Source organism: Capra hircus, chromosome 11 (assembly GCF_001704415.2).
Source record: "Capra hircus breed San Clemente chromosome 11, ASM170441v1, whole genome shotgun sequence".
NCBI classification, from domain to species: domain Eukaryota; kingdom Metazoa; phylum Chordata; class Mammalia; order Artiodactyla; family Bovidae; genus Capra; species Capra hircus.
Genome location: NC_030818.1, coordinates 20,996,924 through 21,017,586, shown reverse-complemented (window position 1 = coordinate 21,017,586; position 20,663 = coordinate 20,996,924). Strand labels below are relative to the sequence as shown.

The following is a 20,663-nucleotide window of genomic DNA, read 5'->3' as shown; positions in this document are numbered from 1 at the left end:
AGACGGACCTTTGTTGGCAAAGTAATGTCTCTGCTTTTCAATATGCTGTCTAGGTTGGTCATAACTTTTCTTCCAAGGAGTAAGCATGTTTTAATTTCATGGCTGCAATCACCATCTGCAGTGATTTTGGAGCCCGAAAAAATAAAATCTGACACTGTTTCCACTGTTTCCCCATCTATTTCCCGTGAAGTGATGGGACCAGATGCCATGATCTTTGTTTTCTGAATGTTGAGCTTTAAGCCAACTTTTTCACTCTCCTCTTTTCACTTTCATCAAGAGGCTTTTTACTTCCTCTTCACTTTCTGCCATAAGGGTGGTATCATTTGCATATCTGAGGTTATTGATATTTCTCCCGGCAGTCTTGATTCCAGCTTGTGCTTCTTCCAGCCCAGCGTTTCTCATGACGTACTCTGCATATAAGTTAAATAAGCAGGGTGACAATATATAGCCTTGACCTACTCCTTTTCCTATTTGGAACCAGTCTGTTGTTCCATGTCCAGTTTTAACTGTTGCTTCCTGACCTGCATATAGGTTTCTCAAGAGGCAGGTTAGGTGGTCTGGTATTCCCATCTCTCTCAGAATTTTCCACGGTTTATTGTTATCCACACAGTCAAAGGCTTAGGCATAGTCAATAAAGCAGAAATAGATATTTTTCTGGAACTCTTGCTTTTTCGATGATCCAGCGGATGTTGGCAATTTGATCTCTGGTTCCTCTGCCTTTTCTAAAACCAGCTTGAACATCTGGAAGTTCACAATTCATGTATTGCTGAAGCCTGGCTTGGAGAATTTTGAGCATTCCTTTACTAGAGTGTGAGATGAGTGCAACTGTGTGGTAGTTTGAGTATTCTTTGGCAATTCTTTGAGACTGGAATGAAAACTGACCTTTTCCAGTCCTGTGGCCACTGCTGAGTTTTCCCAATTTGCTGGCATATTGAGTACAGCACCTTCATAGCATCATTTTTCAAGATTCGAAATAGCTCAAAGATTATATAATTATATATTTGTGTTAGCTGTTATTATCATTCTACCTTCAAGAAGTTTGCAGTACATGTGGATGTTAAGATGTGTGTTCAAGTTTGGTACTGTATAGAAGATGATGCTGTCTCTTGGATGCCAGCAGATCGCTGCTTTTTGGAAAGCCTTGCTTTCTCTTTCCTATTCCGTGACCTTAAGATTCCTAGAGTTTTGTTCTTGTACTGTTTCTTCTCAGGCTTATTTCAGCTGTTGCTGCTGTATTTTCAGCTGTTGCTGCTGTGCGAAGAACTCCAGATCAGCATCTTCATTCCTAACCTCTGAACTCCAGAATGAAGATACCTGTCACATCTGACACCTTAAATTTTTTTTCCTTCTCTCTGCTCTTTCTGTGTCTAATAAGCCCCCTCCTAATTCCTTGTTTATTTAATGATGTAGTATTCTCAGGCTAACAACCCTAGATCAGTGGTTCTCAAACTTCATAATGCAATATCATACTTAGGGAGCTCATTAAAGTTGTGTTGTGGGCTGTATCCCATTTCCACTGAATGTGAACCTCTGGGGAAATCCTTCATCTAGTTTCCCTGTCTTTTTTCTCTCACTTTTCTAAACTCACTACCCCTGAAATTATCTTAAAGCAGATCCAAAAGCATTCCAATGTGTTCTCCACCAGAAGTAGGGTATGACGGAATCCTAGACTGGTGAAAGAATAGCCTGTAAATTGGGCAGAAGTGTTCTTGCCTGGAGAATCCCAGGGACGGGGGAGCCTGGTGGGCTGCCGTCTCTGGGGTCACACAGAGTCGGACACGACTGAAGCGACGCAGCAGCAGCAGCAGAGCAACATTGGCTGAATGAGATGTGAAACAGGTGAATGTTGTCATTCCTCACCAACAGACCCACATCCATATCCACACGTTCTTTTTCGTCCTGCTCAGGTATGTGTTGCAGGATGGGAGCCCATACGCCCGCTCCATGAAGCAGATGTCAAAGGAGAAGCTCAAGGCCAGGCGCAGCAGAACCGCATTTGAGGAGGTGGAGGAGGACCTGCGTCTCTCCCTGCACCTCCAGGATCAGGATTCTGTCAAAGATGCAGTACCAGATCAACAGTTAGATTTTAAACAGCTCCTTGCCCGCTATCAAGGTAATGTGCTTCCTGGGGGGATTTTACAGTTATGCCAAAGGTAACCAGAAAAGGAAAAATGTACCTCTTGTGTCATAATTATCTTGTCTTTAATTCATTAGAATAATAGAAAAATAACAGTTCCAATACATATTAAAGTCATTATTATTTATATTTACCAGTGGGTTTTTTTCTGATTATAAAAGAAATGTGTTCATTATAGAAAAATGAGATGGTAAAACATAAATTATATTCTTGAATATTTTGTAACTTTGTATTTTGATGTGATTTCAAATTTAGAATTAAAAGTTTGCTGGACTGCAGTGAACTCTCCTTTATCCTTTACCCTGATTCACCAGTTATTAACATTTTGCTTCATTTGCTCTGTGTTCACATATCTATATTTTTCCTGAATGTTTTGAGGGTAAATTGAAGATATGATGTTCCTTAACCCCTAATATTTCAGTATATATTTTCTAGGAACAGGGCATCCTTTTACATAACAATAGGACATGGGAATTCCCTGGCAGTCCAGTGGTTAGGACTTAGCAGAACCGCCAGGGCCCGATTCGATCACTGGTCCTGGTTCCACGCCTGGTCAGGGAACTAAGATCCTGCAAGCCATGCGGTACAGCCGAAAGAAAAACCCCACAACAATAGGGCATGATCAAAATGAAAACATTTAACACAATACGGTACTTCTGTTTAATCCGCAGTCCAGATTCTCATTTTGTCAATCATTTCAATAATCTCCTTTATTGCTATTTTTAAATGGTACAGTATCCAACCCAGGATTACATGCTGTATTCAGTCATCATGTGTCTTTAGTTTCTTTTGATCTGGAAAAATTTGCCAGCCTTTTTTTTTCTTTTATGATTTACATTTTTAAAGAGTTTTGGGCCAAGTATTTTGTAGAATGTCCCTCATTTGGATTTGTCTAGTGTTGCCTAATGGTTAATTTTAGGTTATGTGTTTTTGGTTAGAAAATCACAGAAACAATGTTGAACCTTCTTCTCAGTGCATGCTATCAGGAGGCATATGATGCTGGCTTGTCCCATTATTGGCAGTGTTAACTTTGACCAACTGGTTAAGACGATGCCTGTGTTTCTTCTCTGTGTAGTTGTTATTTATTCCCTTGGTAGTTAATGAGTCAGTTATAGAGAGAGATTTGAAACTATTTAAATATCCTCAAAATTTCACCTACTAGTTTTAACATTATTCAGTGGGCATGGAAAATGACCTAAAATAGGCCTAAAAAATCTTTTTTTAGGGTCCACCCTGTGCTGAGTGCTTTACCTGTGTTGTGAAGTACTCTCTCCTCCCATGCTAGATCCCACCCATCTTTGTTCCTAGATAGCCTTCCATATGTTCAGCTGGGCTGAATCCCTAGAGATCCTAAGATGAATACTTTTGCTTTCTTTTTAAAGCCTAGACAGGTCTCAGCTGCTTTTCCTGTTCTCTTTTCCCTAGATTGCCATCCCAACTCTTCTTGGTCCTTCCAAAAAAAAAAAAAAACTGTTTACCTTGAAAGGTGTAAGGGCCTCAGATCCTTGCTACTTCTGTAGCAGAAAAGGCAAGTGAGTTTTCCTTTTCCTCCTTCCTCAGTCCTGCGTGGGAAATGGTGATCATAAAGGAACTAGGGCAATAGCCATTTGTTCTGCTGTTAAGGAAGATTCACATAGCTCCCAAACATTTCACTTCATCTTCCCAACATCCTGGGAAGCAAGGTTAAGAGCATAGACTTGTATCTTACAGACCTGGACTTAACTCCCCAGGCTGTCATAAAACCAGTTAGATGCAAGTTCTTCATCCTCTCTATTGCTAGTTTCCTTATCTATAAATGTGGTTATTTAGGAGATTAAATAAGACAATACAGATCAACAGCATAGGGCCCAGTCAGTCAGTGCAGATTTATGATTCTAATGAGAATGACTCAAATGTTTGTGTTCTTTCTGTACTTCATACCAGCTGACAGTTCCCATCTCCTTATTCTGTTACATGAGTTAACAGGACTCTCTTTGGTTTCTCTTTTGAAATTCCAGAGTTTTCTTTAAGAATTATGGCTGGATCTAAGTCACAGTCCTTCTAATGTCCAGCACAGGGACACAGAAGTTCCGAAAGTGCCTCTGAGAAATCTTTTCTAAGGATTTGCGGTCAGGAGCCTGGCTCTGCTGCTGTTTTCTGTGTGATGCTGGGCGGGTCTCTTAGCTTCTCTTAGTCTCCCTCTCCCTCTGAAACAATGACTTCTATCTAGCTGATCTCAGTGCTTTCTTTCACCTTTCAGAAAATTAAATGTTGTTCCCTAGCTCAATTTTTAAAACTTTTTCTAGTTGAAAGAGAATAATAAGTCTTTTAAAATACATAATTGATTAGTAAGCCCTGCTGAACTTTTTAAATTAAAAACATATTTTTTGTTTCCTTTTTTTTTTTTTTCAAGTAACTGGTTCTCTTTTTGGAAAAGTCTGGCTATTTGGAATCTTGGCAAATAAAAATGATTCCTGCTCTGCCTTCCACACCATCCACATCTTTGCTTGTATAGCCTGTTTCTTCCTTTGTTTGATTTTTTACTAACATACAGTTCACTGTTAGGACAGCATTGTTTAAAAATGGCTTTTGCCTCTTTTCAAGCTTTTCAGCAAAATATAGGAAGCTTCCCTTCCTTGATACCAACTACAGTTATTTTGCTGTGGTTAGATTCTGTTTCAGGTGATGGGTCATTAGGAAGACCCAAAGGAAAGGGCAGCTATCTTTGGAGAGTTAGTCTCCCCCAGTTTATGCTGTTCGTTTGTTTGGTTTGGGGACTTTGTTTTGTTGTAGTTGGTGCATGTAAACTGTTAGTTATGGCATGTGGGGTGTAGTTCCCTGACCAGGGATGGAACCCAGGCTCCGTGCATTGGGAGTGCAGAGTCTTAGCCACTGGACCACAAGGGAAGCCCCTGCTGTTTGTTTCTAAAAGGAGCTGAGGCTTATAGTGCAACATAAGGAGCTATGTCTTTTACTAGGCCTCATGTGAATTAGAAGGAGATTGTAGACCCTCAACCTGAGGGTCTGTGGGTAGACTTCAGGGGTGTTGGTGAAGCCATTAAATCACATGTATTTTTCAGGGAAGATTCGTAACTTTTACGATTTTCTCAAAGGAATCTAAAAGTTAAAAGTCACTGTTGTAAAAGTGATGCTGAAAGCTGTGGTCTGTGTGCTTTGATTTTTATAGTTACTGTTAGCTGGACTTTTGTCTGATATGACTTAAAACTTGATTAAATCTGGAAGGGTTTTCTGAAATACATTGGACTTTGAATCTTGTTTCTAGAACTTAAACTGTCAATAGATGCGTGATAGATAAAAGGGGAAGGAAGGAAGACAGTAAAAAGCTGCCTCTCTGGCCCTTTGAAGCAGAGCCAGGAGCCTGCTCTTCAGGTAACAAAGTGCTTCTAGTGAGCTTGTACTTTCTGAGAGACTAAAGGGAAAAAGTTCATTTCAGTGCATTCAGTATGAACATCTGTGTTATTAAATCAAGATACAGCTAGTTCCCAGGCATATTTTCTTCAATAAGGTATAAAACTATTAATATCTTTATTATTTTTACCTTTCTTGCAGGAGTTAGCAAATCAGTCATCAAAACAATGTCCATTATGGATTTTGAAAAGGTTAATCTTGAATTAATCGAGGCCTTGTTAGAGTGGATTGTGGATGGAAAGCACTCCTACCCTCCAGGTAACTGTTGCTTGTCTTAAGTGTGAGCTGGCCAAGGGCAGGGACCCTCCTTCTTGACACAGTGGGGTTTGTGGGGACAACCTGTCTTCCTGGAGCCCTCACCCCAGTTTCCATCCCCAGTTGTTGTAAAGTTCCTTACTAGATTTTTCAGGGGGAAATTTTACCTTTTACCCACTTGAGTAAAAGGACATTAACAATACGAAGTCCAAAAGGAAGAAGGCTGAAAAGAAGCCTAGGTATCTACCTATTGAACACTCATTTGCCTCTGTGCATGCCTGCTCAATCGCTGAGTCATATCTGACTCTTTGCAACCCTTGAACTGAAGCCCACCAGGCTACTCTGTCTGTGGAATTTTCCCAGCAAGAATACTGGAGTGGGTTGCCATTTCCTCCTCGAAGGGGTCTTCCCAACCAAGGGATCAAACCCACATCTCTTGCATCTCCTTCATTGGCAGGCAGAGTCTTCACCACTGCACCATCTGGGAGTCCCTGGCTAAATGGGAATCTAGTAATGAGTGTTTGAGTCACATGAAGACTAGACATTTGGAGACCACAGGACCATGGGGTCAAGAGAACAGACTTTGGAGAATCTGTTAAACTCCCTGTTGTCTACTCTGTAACCTTGGATGATAAAGCCCTTATCTTTTCTATGCCTCAGGCTCCTTGTGGTAAAACAAAGACAATAATAAATCCTATTTTGAGGATTAAAAGAAACCATATATAAAACACTTAGCACAGTGCCTGGTATATAATTAATGCCCAGTAGCTACTGCCCCTAACAGTATTAAAATTATGCTAGTCTATTTAACATTGTTATTATTATGACTGTTATTACTCCTCCTCCTCCTGTTAATAACACAGGGCAGTCTCTACTGTCGCCTTGCTCACTGTCTTCTTCATGGCCTTCTTACCTCATTGGTAGCCCCTTATCCCCAGGATGAATAAATCCCCAGATCTCATAACTGGATCTTTCACATCACTCAGGTTTCCATCAAATGTCTTCTCTCCAGAGAAGTCTTCTCTGACCACCCTATCTGTTGTCTCTCCCTTCACTCTATCATAATACCCAAAAATGGGTTTCATTTTTATTATAGTACTTTTAACACTATCCAAAATTGAAGTTCTGCTTACTAATGGTCTCCTTTCAGTTCAGTTCAGTTCAGTCGCTCAGTTGTGTCTGACTCTTTGTGACCCCATGAATTGCAGCACACCAGGCCTCCTTGTCCATCACCATCTCCCGGAGTTCACTCAGACTCACGTCCATTGAGTCCGTGATGCCATCCAGCCATCTCATCCTCTGTCATCCCCTTCTGCTCCTGCCCCCAATCCCTCCCAGCATCAGAGTCTTTTCCAGTGAGTCAACTCTTTGCCTGAGGTGGCCAAAGTACTGGAGCTTCAGCTTCAGCATCATTCCTTCCAAAGAAATCCCAGGGCTTATCTCCTTCAGAATGGACTGGTTGGATCTCCTTGCAGTCCAAGGGACTCTCAAGAGTCTTCTCCAACACCACAGTTCAAAAGCATCAATTCTTCGGTGCTCAGCTTTCTTCACAGTCCAACTCTCACATCCATACATGACCACTGGAAAAACCATAGCCTTGACTAGACAGACCTTTGTTGGCAGAGTAATGTCTCTGCTTTTCAATATGCTGTCTAGGTTGGTCATAACTTTTCTTCCAAAGAGTAAGCATCTTTTAATTTCATGGCTGCAGTCACCATCTGCAGTGATTTTGGAGTCCAAGAAAATAAAATCTGACACTGTTTCCACTGTTTCCCCATCTATTTCCCGTGAAGTGATGGGACCAGATGCCATGATCTTCATTTTCTGAATGTTGAGCTTTAAGCCAACTTTTCCACTCTCTTCTTTTGCTTTCATCAAGAGGCTTTTTAGTTCCTCTTCACTTTCTGCCATAAGGGTAGTGTCATCTGCATAGCTGAGGTTTTTTATACTTCTCCCCGCAATCTTGATTCCAGCTTGTGCTTCTTCCAGCCCAGCATTTCTCATGATGTACTCTGCATATAAGTTAAATAAGCAGGGTGACAGGGTGACAATATACAGCCTTTTCCTATTTGGAACCAGTCTGTTGTTCCATGTCCAGTTCTAACTATTGCTTCCTGACCTGCATATAGATTTCTCAAGAGGCAGGTTAGGTAGTCTGGTATTCCCATCTGTCTCAGAATTTTCCACGGTTTATTGTGATCCACACAGTCAAAGGCTTAGGCATAGTCAATAAAGCAGAAATAGATGTTTTTCTGGAACTCTCTTGCTTTTTCGATGATCCAGCTGATGTTGGCAATTTGATCTCTGGTTCCTCTGCCTTTCCTAAAACCAGCTTGAACATCTGGAAGTTCACGGTTCATTAAGCCTGGCTTAGAGAACTTTGAGCATTACTTTACTAGCATGTGAGATGAGTGCAATTGTGCGGTAGTTTGAACATTCTTTGGCGTTGCCTTTCTTTGGGATTGGAATGAAAACTGACCTTTTCCAGTCCTGTGGCCACTGCTGAGTGTTCCCAATTTGCTGGCATATTGAGTGCAGCACTTTCACAGCATCATCTTTCAGGATTTGAAAAAGCTCAACTGGAATTCCATCACCTCCACTAGCTTTGTTCATAGTGATGCTTTCTAAGGCCCACTTGACTTCATATTCCAGGATGTCTGGCTCTAGGTGAGTGATCACACCATCGTGATTATCTTGGTCTTGAAGATCTTTTTTATACAGTTCTTCTGTGTATTCTTGCCACCTCTTCTTAATGTCTTCTGCTTCTGATAGGTCCATACCATTTCTGTCCTTTATCGATCCCATCTTTGTATGAAATGTTCCCTTGGTATCTCTAATTTTCTCGAAGAGATCTCTAGTCTTTCCCATGGTCCTCTTTAGTAGAATATAAACTCTTTAAGAATGAATAAGGATTTCTTAATTCTGTTCTAGGGTCTGAGGGATGTTCCTAAGACCCAGAACAGTACCAGGAATATTTAGGTATGGAATAAATATTTGTTGCATAAATAGCTGCAGCATTGTTGAGTGATAATTAAGTGGAATCATAGATCAGAAAATTTTATTATGTGCTTATGACACAGTGCTTAATGGCTGCCCTCTTCAACCTAGATTTTAATCATTATGTGGTATTTTCTGAAGAAACATGTGAAACACGTAGAATTATTGAAGTGCCTTGTTTCTCACTGCTTGGCAAATAGCTGGCGTTGGTTAATGCATTATCACGGGATTAAATATCTGATTTCATCCCAAAGGAAACGACTATTACTGAAAAAATTAAAGTATAGCAGCAAATATTGGAAAATTATCTGAATTCAAAGTAAAGTTGATGTAGTGATTAGGCAGTTGGTGACATATATGTGAGTATTAAAGATAACCTTGATACTGATGGCCAAGCCATGAGTGCAGAGCAGATCAAAGGAACATAGAAATATACAGTTTTTCCCACTCCATATAGATTATTTTACCACTCTTAAATTTTGTGTTACTTTGTAGAGTGAAGCATGGGGTATGTAATGGAAAGAGCATAGATCTGGTACCAGAAACCCCGTATTTGTGTTCGCACACCCTTCCTGTTAAGCTCTGTTACCTGACTATGTGACTCGGTCACCTTAAGGGTACTAATACTCTTCTTAACAGGTGGTTATGAGGATCAAATGGAGATAATCCCTATGAACATTATTTGTAAACTATGAAGTATTAGAATGAACACTGAAAGATGTCTTTTGTCCTTCTCACTTCAGAGTTCAATTTTTGTAATAATTTAGTTTCCTTATTTATTTTATGGGGAGAAATAGCATGATAAATAATTATTCATGAGCTCCTTGTGGGCAGATCTTTGTTTTACCTTCCATTGTACCCAGCACAGAGCTGACAAAGGTGCCTAATAAGTATTTGTGAGATTAAAGGAGGTGCTATTGAAGAGTGTCAGTTTCCTCTCTGAATAAAGCACAAAAGGTGTCTATTGCTGAGTGACTGCTCTTAACACAGAAATACACTATAATCACTTATCACTGTTTATTATCTTTAATGTAAAATTTTAAAACCCATAAGCCATGTTTATGGCATGGTTAGTTTCTGTATGGCCTCTTCAACACATATCTGAATTTAGATTACCAGATTGGTTGGCCAGTTATAGCTCCTTTTCCTCATTTCCAGTGAAATGTTTATGGATTTTACTTAGTAATGTAGAGAAGAGTCTTCCTGTCTTGTAAGATTAGAAGGATAACTCTTTCTATAGAAAGAGAATGTCAGAGCCAGTGCATTGAAGAAGTATGTTTAGCGAGCTTTGCTGATGATTCTTATGTAATGTAAAGTGAAGTCACTCAGTCGTGTCCAACTCTTTGCGACCCCATGGACTGTAGCCTACCAGGCTCCTCTGTCCATTATATTTTTCTACATGTCATATTTTTTTCTGTTTTAGAAAGATACAGTACCTCATTCATTTTTTAGTTATTAAGTCAGAAAATATATTTTAAAAGTTTGTTTTCCACTTAATTCCCTGGTGACTTTACAAAGACATGGAGTAGGAAATGGCAACCCACTCCATTATTCTTGCCTGGAAAATTCCATAGACAGAGGAGCCTGGCGGGCTATGGTCCATGGGGTCACAAGAGTCAGACATGACTAAGTGACTTTCACTTTACAAAGAAGAGAAAATTGATGGTGAAAAAGTCTCAGATTATTACATTTTTCATTTAAAATTATAATCTATGATAGTTTTTTCTTTTTTGCATCTATCACATTGATTCTTTTGTTGTTGTTTTCTGACTGTTGTTGTTCAGTCACTAAGTCATGTCTGGCTGTTTGCAACCCCATGGACTGCAGCTAGCCAGGCTTCCCTGTCCTTCGCTATCTTCTGGAGTTTGCTCAAGTTCATGTCAATGGAGTCTGTGATGCTATCTAACCATCTCATCCTCTATTGTCCCCTTCTCCTTTTGCCTTCAATATTTCCCAGCATCAGGTTCTTTTCCAATGAGTCGGCTCTTCTCATCAGGTGGCCAAATTATTGGAGTTTCAGTTTTAGCATCAGTCCTTCCAGTGAATGTTCAGGGTCGATTTCCTTTAGGATTGACTGGTTTGATCTCCTTGCATTTCAAAGGACTCTCAAGAGTCTTCTCCAGCACCACAATTCCAAAGTATCAATTCTTTAGGGCTCAGCCTTTTTTATGGTCCAACTCTTTTTATACACCCAGGTGCTATACTCGTATTTTTACCGGGACTAGCAGAAATCAAAATGCTATATGAACAGCTCCAGTCTAATTCTCTTTTCAACAATAGACGTAGTAATCGGTAAGTAATTGCTTTTTATATTCTTAATCATCTATTGCAATTATATGTGAAAATGAATTACCAGAAAGATCTCTTTGACTGTCATCACCCTCTTTAGATCCTAGTGTCACTCCTCAAGAATATGTTTGTTTATGCCAGCTGGGAATAGACAAAGCAGTTTGTTTCAGGAAGTCAACTCATATCTCTATTCCATTATATAAAAATGTTTCTCTTCACTTAGCTTAGTATCTCAGAAAAATTGCATGTACAGTTAACCCTGGAACAATATGGGTTTAAAATTTTTTTGTCAAGATAAGAGACTGTAGTACTGCATGATCTGTAGTTGGTTAAATCCATGGATGCAGAACCGCAGGTACAGAGGAACCGCGTAACAAAAGCCTAATTATAAATTATATGTGAGTTTTTGACTGCACAGAGGATTGGCTCCGCCTAATCCCTGGATTGTTCAATGGTCAACTGCTATTTCAATTGCCAAATACCAGGGATTAAAAAAGCCAGTGTTAATAACAACAAAGAAATGCTACCATTTTGAGAAAAAATGGTTTTCAGTGGTTCCTCTTCCAGTAGCAGAAAACACTGGGTATGTCTTCATAACTGAGGGAACAACTACTTGACAGATGAACACCCCCTAGAAATAGAAGAATGAAGTTTCTTAGCATACATGACTGTCTCTGTCTCTCTCTGGCATTAAGTGTAGGGGAAAAAAATTCTTGTTTGGTTAGTCTGCGCTGGGCTTGGGTTACTTATAGAATATCAACTATTTATTCTTATTAATTATTTACTACTGAATTACACTCCAGCTTTTCCCAAGTTGATGCAAGGTTTTTAGTTCATAGAACTCAGTAAGTACTTTGTAAGGGTCAGGAAAAGCCTTTTCACTTAGAAGACTTGGATCTTCTAAGGACAGGTTGTAGAGAAACTGCTCGTTTTGGAGTTATATTGCTTTAATAGAAATCCACCCATTATAACCTGATTTCAGTGTTTTGTGCTAGAACACTCAATATGTTTTTGTTTTTTTGTTTTTTTAGATGTGTTATTCACCCACTTCATTCATCTTTATCCAGTGAAGAGCAGCAGGCTGTGTTTGTAAAACCTCCTATGGGTGTAACTAAGATTATAATTTCCACCAACATCGCTGAGACATCCATAACCATCGATGATGTTGTCTATGTCATCGATTCTGGGAAAATGAAAGAAAAGAGGTATCCTCTTTTGGTGATGTAAAAGAGGGGCTAAAGATGCCTCAATTGGAGCAACACAGCTGTTAAAGGCTAATGCTATTAAGCTATGTAGATTATTGTTTGAAAAATCTTTATGCAAACTCTGTAGATATATGAGTGTTCCTTACATTCCCTCCTAAACAGAGGTGAAAGTTTAAAATTTTACCTTAGAAATGATTATTTTTCTTTTTTCATTCATATGCTTTACATGTACTTGAATGAAAAAGAATTGGTATGGGAGGTGATGGATATGTTAATTACCAGAAGATTGGTAATCATTTCATGAAGTGTGCATATATCAAATAAATGAAAAATAATTTTTTTTAAGTTGAATAGAAAAAACTGAATGTGGTATATACTAAAGAAGCCATTTAAATTTACACTTAGCACTCAACTATCCCAGAACATGCGGGAACACTGTCCTTCAACAGAAGTAGAGCGGTTCATCTGATCTGTCCATGCCAAATAAAATCTTGGCCACATTTTTATAATGTGACTCCTTTTTACCTTTTCCTTTACTTTATAGATATGATGCCAGCAAAGGGATGGAAAGTTTAGAGGATACTTTTGTCTCTCAAGCCAATGCCCTGCAAAGAAAAGGTCGAGCAGGTCGTGTAGCGTCTGGGGTCTGCTTCCATTTATTCACCAGCCATCACTTCAATCACCAACTTCTAAAGCAGCAGCTACCAGAAATACAAAGAGTGCCATTGGAACAGCTCTGTCTGAGGTACACGTTGGTCCTCGTGTCCTGCTTCCAAAAGGTCCCAGTGTTTCTCACCCTATGTTCCATGTTTTGCTTTTTTTAGTACAAGATGTTTTGCTAAGCATGCACTTGGACAAACTCATTCATTTGCAAAGAGCTCTTCAGTGTTGCCTTTACCATATTGCTTCACATCAAGATTTCTTGCATTGCAGAGGATGGCCTTAAAATAGAGCTTAACAATAACACTTATAAGTCAAGAAAGTAATCTAACTTACCAAGAAATTTCTGCTAGGGCAGCACCAATATTCAATCATCACAGGGGAAAATCTGCACCCTCATTATCAATTAGAACAAAGTGAACAAAAGCAACTTGAAACACCATTATTTACCTGGTGAACAAACAAGAACAAATATCATAAAATAGAATATAGTGAATGAATGATTAAACTTGATGTTACTGAAGCTGGGAAACCTTTGGTTCAGCCTTTCTGAAAATTTGCATAGCATTTTACAAGAACTCTAAAGCTATCCATGCCCTTTGACCAAGTCATTGTTTTGAGAGAGAATGCTCATAAAATGGTACCCCAAAGGGAAAAAAGTTGCTTGTACAAAGATATTATGCTCTTCTTTTATCCAATTGGTATATTTCGAGGTCCTTCTATTACATTAGTAAAAATGTAAAGGAATTGTAAGTAAAATAAACTTTTTACATATTAAATTTTTCTCTTTCGAAAATTACCTAAATTCATAATTTAAAAACAGCTTTTCAAGAGCTGCCACAGGCAGGACACAATGCACGTTAATTTCATGAACAATTGCTGTGCAATTTCAGATGTGGGAAAGAGAGTAGGTGGATCATTTCAATGTTATTTTGTGATTTGAATCCACTGTTACAGAGAAAAGTATTTTGGAAGTTTATAGAGAGAAATATATTTCAAATCTCAGTAAATTTCAGAATCTGAAAGTGTTTCTGCAATTTATTGCTAGGAGAAGTACAAGACATAAGAGGTTTTTGTTTTTTTTAATTTATTTAAACTGACAGTTTTTGGTTTATAAAAGCAGATATTTGGGAAATTATAAATTATTATTCATTCATGGCAGAAGTTTACTTCTTTGTGTCATCCCACCAGAAATAAAATTGACAATTGTTTTGTTTTCTTCTTTCAGAATTAAAATTTTAGAGATGTTTAGCACTCACAATCTCCAGTCTGTGTTCTCTCGGCTCATTGAACCCCCGCACACTGATTCTCTCCGTGCCTCAAAAATACGATTACGAGACTTGGGAGCATTAACTCCAGACGAAACACTGACCCCTCTAGGGTATCACTTGGCCTCTTTGCCTGTCGATGTGAGAATCGGCAAACTAATGCTGTTTGGGTCTATCTTCCGCTGTTTGGATCCTGCTCTCACCATTGCTGCCAGTTTAGCTTTTAAGTCTCCTTTTGTAAGTAAACAGCGTTCATCTCAGCTGGAGTCCATAAGTGTCTAAGGGGACCATGGGGGTGCTTCAGGGTTATGTGAGCCCCTTAAAATTTTTCTTCTGAGTGTATTATATGTGACACTTTCAAGGCACAATGTCTAAAATTTTTATCTGATCTTCAAAGAAATCCATGCCCCAAGCAGATTAAGAACTAGAGGCCCAGCTTATTTAAATCATCTAAATATGCTTTTTCTGTATCTCCTTTACTTGCCCATTATAGTAAAATAAAAAAAATAAATGTCCCTGCATGATTTTAAAAAACAATAAATACACTGGACTACATTTTTATCAGCTTTATTGAAATATAATTCACCCATTTAAAGTGCACTGTCGTTTTTAGCATTGTGCAGTCATCACCCTAGTCAGTTTTGGAATGTTTTTGTCACTTCATAAAAAACCTTATTTATCACTCTCCTATTTCCCTGTAATCTCCCCATCTCCTCCATCTTCAAGCAACCACCAGCTGGCTTTCTGTGTTCATAGATTCGCCTTTTCTGGACATCTCATATTAATGAAATAATATATAGTGTTTCGTGATCAACTTCTTCACTCAGCATAATGCATTTAAGATTCATCTATGTTATAGTATGTATCAGTACTTCATTCCTCTTATGGCCAAATAATATTCCTTTGTTTGGGCGTACCACATTTCGTTTATCCATGCAGCACTTGAAGGACATTTGGGATTGTTTCCACCTTTGGCTATAAACTTCCATGTACATGTTTTTATGTGAACATATGTTTTCATTTGTCTTAGGTGTAAGACCTAGGAGTGAAATAATTTGGTCAAATACTAGCTGTTTATTTAACTTTCTGAGGAACTTCCAGACTCTTCTAGAGTAGCTACATTTTACACTTGACCAGCATTTTATCAGGATTGTAATTTCTCCACATCCTTACTGACACTTGCTATTATCTGACTGTTTTCTTTTAACTACCCTACATGCTGTGAATTTGTGGTCTTTGAACTGTATTTCTCTAATGGCTAATGATATTAAACATCTTTTCATTTTCTTCTTGTCCATTTGTATATCTGACAAGAAATGTCTTCAGATAGTTTGCCCATTTCTTAATTGGGTTATTTGTCCTTTGATTATTGAGTTCTAAGCATTCTGTAGACATTCTGGATATAAGTTCTTTAACATATACGTGATGTGCAAATGTTTTCTCCTGTGCTGTGGTTTGCCTTTTTCACTTTCTTGATCTGTTCTTTGAAATACAAGTTTTTATTTTTATGAATTCCAGTTTATTTAGTTTTTTGTTGCTCAAACTGTTGCTGTAATGGTTAAGAATTCATTGCTAAATCCAAAGTAATGAAAATTTATCTGTATATTTTTTCCTAAAAGTTTTATAGTTTTAGCTCTTATGTTATGGTTTTCACTCCATTTTGAGTTAGTTTTTGTATATAATGTGAAGTAAGAGTCCAACTTCATTCTTCTGCCTGTGACTATCCAGTTGTCCCATCACCATTTGTTGAAAAGGCTATTCTTTCCCCATTGGATAGTCTTTGCATCTTATAAAAAGTCAATTAACCATAAATATATGGTTTTATTTCTGGATTCTTAATTCTATTCCATTGAATTATGTTTACTTATGCCAGTTTCACACTATTTTGATTCAAAATACAAAACTTGAATAGTTTTGTAGTAAGTTTTGAAATCAGGAAGTGTAAGTCCTCCAATTTTGTTCTTTTTGTTAGTGTTTTGAGGATTTTTATATCATTTATGAGAGATACTGGTCTGTAGTATTCCTTCCTTGTGATGTCTTTATCTGGCTTTGGTATCAGAGTAATACTGGCCACATAATAATTTGGGAAGTGTTCTTGCCAACTTTTTTTTTGAAAATTTTGTGAGGAATTAATTCTTTAAATGCTTGGTATAATTCAGTGGTGAAGTCACGTGAGCTTTTCTTTGTGGTTAGTTTTTTTAATAATTCAACCTCTTTACTTGTTATAGGTGTATTCAGATTATCTGTTTCTTTTTGAGTCATTTGCATTTTTCTAGGAGTTTGTCCATTTCAGCTAAATTACCTAACTTATTAACATACAAACACTCATAGTATTTTATAGTCCTTTTTATTTCTGAGAGCCTGGTAGTAATGTTCCTCTTCATTTCTGATTCTAGTAATTTGAGCCTTCTCTCTTTTTCTCATGATCAGTTTGCCTAAAGGTTTATTAATTTTGTTGATCTTTTCAGAGAACCGGCTTTTGATTTCATTGATTTTCCCTACTGTTTTTCTGTTCTCTATTTTATTAATTTCTGTGATTTATTTTCTGTTTGTTTCAGTTTTAGTTCATTTCCCAGTGTCTTAAAGTGAAAGGTTAGGTTATTGATTTGAGATCTTTTTTCTTAATATAGACATATACAGCTATAAATTGTCTTCTACTGATGGCTTTAGCTGCATCCCATAAGTTTTGGTATGTTGTGTCTTCATTTTCATTCAAGTATTTTCTAATTTCCCTTTTCGGTTCTTCTGTGACTCATTGGTTATTTAGGCATGTGTTGTTTAATGTCCATGCATCTATGAGTTTCCCAGTTTTTTCCTGTTATTGACTTCTAGTTTCATTCTGTTGTGGTCAGAGAATATACTTTGTATTATTTTAGTCCTTTAAAACTTGTTACGATCTTTGTTTTATGGCTAAGCATATGCTCTATTCTGGAAAGTATTTCATGTAGACTTGAAAATGAATTATTGTTATTGTTATTGGGTAGGGTGTCACTCTGCCTTTATTTTCAGCAGGGCTTATCTCAGATAGATAGGGAATAGAGAGATGCAATAATTTTCTTCTATTTTAATGTTATATGTCATGGAATTGTAAACTCACAGATCTACAAAAAGATCTTAGTTCAGCCTCTTCATTTAATAACAGTTAACAAAACCAAGGACCAGACTGGGTGATGTAGCTTACTCAGCAACAGTCAGTACTGATGTGAGCAAGACCGCCACTGCCTATTCTCATGTAATCTAAATAGCCTCTCATTGGCTGTTTTCTTTTACTGGAATATAGAAATTGTTCATTTGTTCTTTGCTGGGTTCTGTAAGCATGATCCCCAAATGTAATCCTTTCTCCACTAGCCTTCCTAAAACAGAAGAAATTTTATTTTCAAGTAGAAATAAATAAAATTTTAGTATTACTGTGTTAGCTGTAAAGGTGTGCAGATATACAAATTTAGAAAGAAGCACCGTAGTTGGTTTAGATTGACTGTCAGTGTGATACTAGGGCTTCAGTGTAACATGCTGGTACCTATAGTATTGATACATGTGTATGTTGTATTGATACATGTGTATATTACAGTGAAAGAAGGCAGTGAAAATTAAGTTCTCAGCTAATGTCACTAATTTCTAGGGAAAAGGAGAATCTGTATTTTTAAGAGGAAAAAGCATGAATTATGGGTATAGAAATAGGGGAGACTTTCATTCCAATTCCAAAGAAAGGCAATGCAAAAGAATGCTCAAACTACCGCACAATTGCACTCATCTCACATGCTAGTAAAGTAATGCTCAAAATTCTCCAAGCCAGGCTTCAGCAATACGTGAACCGTGTACTCCCTGATGTTCAAGCTGGTTTTAGAAAAGGCAGAGGAACCAGAGATCAAATTGCCAACATCTGCTGGATCATGGAAAAAGCAAGAGAGTTCCAGAAAAACATCTATTTCTGTTTTATTGACTATGCCAAAGCCTTTTGACTGTGTGAATCACAATAAACTGTGGGAAATTCTGAAAGAGATGGGAATACCAGACCACCTGACCTGCCTCTTGAGAAATCTGTATGCAGGTCAGGAAGCAACAGTTAGAACTGGACATGGAACAACAGACTGGTTCCAAATAGGAAAAGGAGTACGTCAAGGCTGTGTATTGTCACCCCGCTTATTTAACTTATATGCAGAGTACGTCATGAGAAACGCTGGACTGGAAGAAACACAAGCTGGAATCAAGATTGCCGGGAGAAATATCAATAACCTCAGATATGCAGATAACACCACCCTTATGGCAGAAAGTGAACCAAAAAGCCTCTTGATGAAAGTAAAAGAGGAGAGCAAAAAAGTTGGCTTAAAGCTCAACATTCAGAAAACGAATATCATGGCATCCGGTCCCATCACTTCATGGGAAATAGATGGGGAAACAGTAGAAACAGTGTCAGACTTTATTTTTTTGGACTCCAAAATCACTGCAGATGGTGACTGTAGCCATGAAATTAAAAGACGCTTACTCCTTGGAAGAAAAGTTATGACCAACCTAAATAGTATATTCAAAAGCAGAGACGTTACTTTGCCGACTAAGGTCTGTCTAGTCAAGGCTATGGTTTTCCCAGTGGTCATGTATGGATGTGAGAGTTGGACTGTGAAGAAGGCAGAGCGCTGAAGAATTGATGCTTTTGAACTGTGGTGTTGGAGAAGACTCTTGGGAGATCCAACCAGTCCATTCTGAAGGATATCAGCCCTGGGATTTCTTCGGAAGGAATGATGCTGAAGCTGAAGCTCCAGTACTTTGGCCACCTCAGGCAAAGAGTTGACTCATTGGAAAAGACTGATGCTGGGAGGGATTGGGGGCAGGAGGAGAAGGGGACGACTGAGGATGAGATTGCTGGATGGCATCTCGGACTTGATGGACGTGAGTCTGAGTGAACTCCGGGAGTTGGTGATGGACAGGGAGGCCTGGCGTGCTGCGATTCATGGGGTCACAAAAAGTTGGACACGACTGAGCGACTGAACTGAACTGACTGAAGTATAAAAGATGAAAAAGAGTCTATAAAATGAAGATATCAGAGTTAACAGAATCTTGGATTTTAGATGTAGCTTTTACAATGAGTAGCTCTTTGACATCTTGCCACTAGGAAGTAAAAGACCCAATAGAGGTCATTTTGAGTGGGAAGACGGACTCACACAGACAATTATAACTTGTTGGCTTGGCACTTAACCACCATAATTACTTTTAACCAGTCACCCACTTTGTACTCTGACCCACACAACACACTTCCCAAGCACCTGACTTCAGCAGTAGCAAAGTGCCACTTGAAACTTTGGATAAAGTGTGTCCTTCAAACTTGGCTTTCTTCCTTTAGGTGTCTCCCTGGGATAAAAAAGAGGAAGCTAACCAGAAAAAGCTAGAATTTGCATTTGCAAACAGTGATTATCTGGCCCTTCTACGGGCATATAAGGTAAGTATATAAGCTAATAGCTGAGGTTTATTACCAGAGTTAGCACTAAAGACAGAATAACATTTTGGTTTTCTCAAAAATTTAGGGATGGCAACTAAGTATGAAAGAAGGTATGCGTGCAAGTTATAATTATTGCAGACAAAACTTCTTGTCAGGAAGAGTTCTTCAGGTGAGTTGTTCTGTGGAAATTTGTTTTTATTCACTTGCTGTCATAGTGCACCAGAGGGTGCTGCAACTTTGTCTTGCTTGTCCTACCTTGACATTGAAAATATTATTTTTGGAATATGCTTGGCTTTACCAGCTGTGTAAAACAGACTCCTGAACTATGACATCAGGCCTTCTGTGCTGAACCTTTTAATTCACCCGTTTTTCCTCTTCTCAGTGAATCTGTGTTTAAAACTTACGTGGAGGCTACGGGAATGTAGCCATTCTGCAGATTACTACTTACTAGAAATCACTTTTTTCAGTGATTATACCAAACATTCTTAACCTGGATCCATAACCCCCTGAAATTGTTTCCAAAGTCACGCCCTTATACATATGTGCACTATTCTGGAGAAAGAGAACAAAGCTTTCATTGAGTCTCAAAGGTATCAATGACCATCCCCAAATCCCTTACCTTCTCCCTAAAACCAAAGAACAAATAGTGAACCAGATTTTCTTTATTAATTCTTCCGTCCATCAGAGGCTACTGTGTCAAAAACGAGTACACGAGAAAGGTTTATTATCTTTTGTGTAATCATAGACAGGGCTCTGTCTTCTGCTGTGACAATATTTTAGACCCCTTTCCATAGCAGCATGAAAATCCAGAATAATAATGGTGTATATATTTATAGAGCCTGCATTTCACTCAAATTTTGAAGCTAGGGAGGTGGAAGGACTTTCTTTCCATATTAGATGATGTTTTGGAATAGAACACAAAACTAATGTTCATACCTGACAGATAGTTAGCTCTCTACCCCATAAGGACCGTCAGAGCAGAGATTTTATGTTTTCTTCAGTTCTATATCCCC

The 20,663-nt window shown here is 38.3% G+C and overlaps 1 protein-coding gene across 5 annotated transcripts in view; it reads left to right on the top strand.

The window, feature by feature from the left end:
• The window catches only part of DHX57 (DEAH-box helicase 57), a 66,333-nt gene that overhangs the window by 33,948 nt on the left and 11,722 nt on the right, over window positions 1–20,663 (top strand). For all 5 annotated transcript variants that reach the window (XM_005686520.3, XM_005686522.3, XM_005686521.3 and 2 more), the window contains 8 exons: window positions 1,908–2,113; window positions 5,687–5,803; window positions 10,993–11,089; window positions 12,118–12,291; window positions 12,836–13,036; window positions 14,180–14,456; window positions 19,555–19,650; window positions 19,736–19,819. In XM_005686520.3, coding sequence (XP_005686577.1) covers window positions 1,908–2,113; window positions 5,687–5,803; window positions 10,993–11,089; window positions 12,118–12,291; window positions 12,836–13,036; window positions 14,180–14,456; window positions 19,555–19,650; window positions 19,736–19,819 — 1,252 coding nt within the window. The remainder of the gene's footprint in view (window positions 1–1,907; window positions 2,114–5,686; window positions 5,804–10,992; window positions 11,090–12,117; window positions 12,292–12,835; window positions 13,037–14,179; window positions 14,457–19,554; window positions 19,651–19,735; window positions 19,820–20,663) is intronic.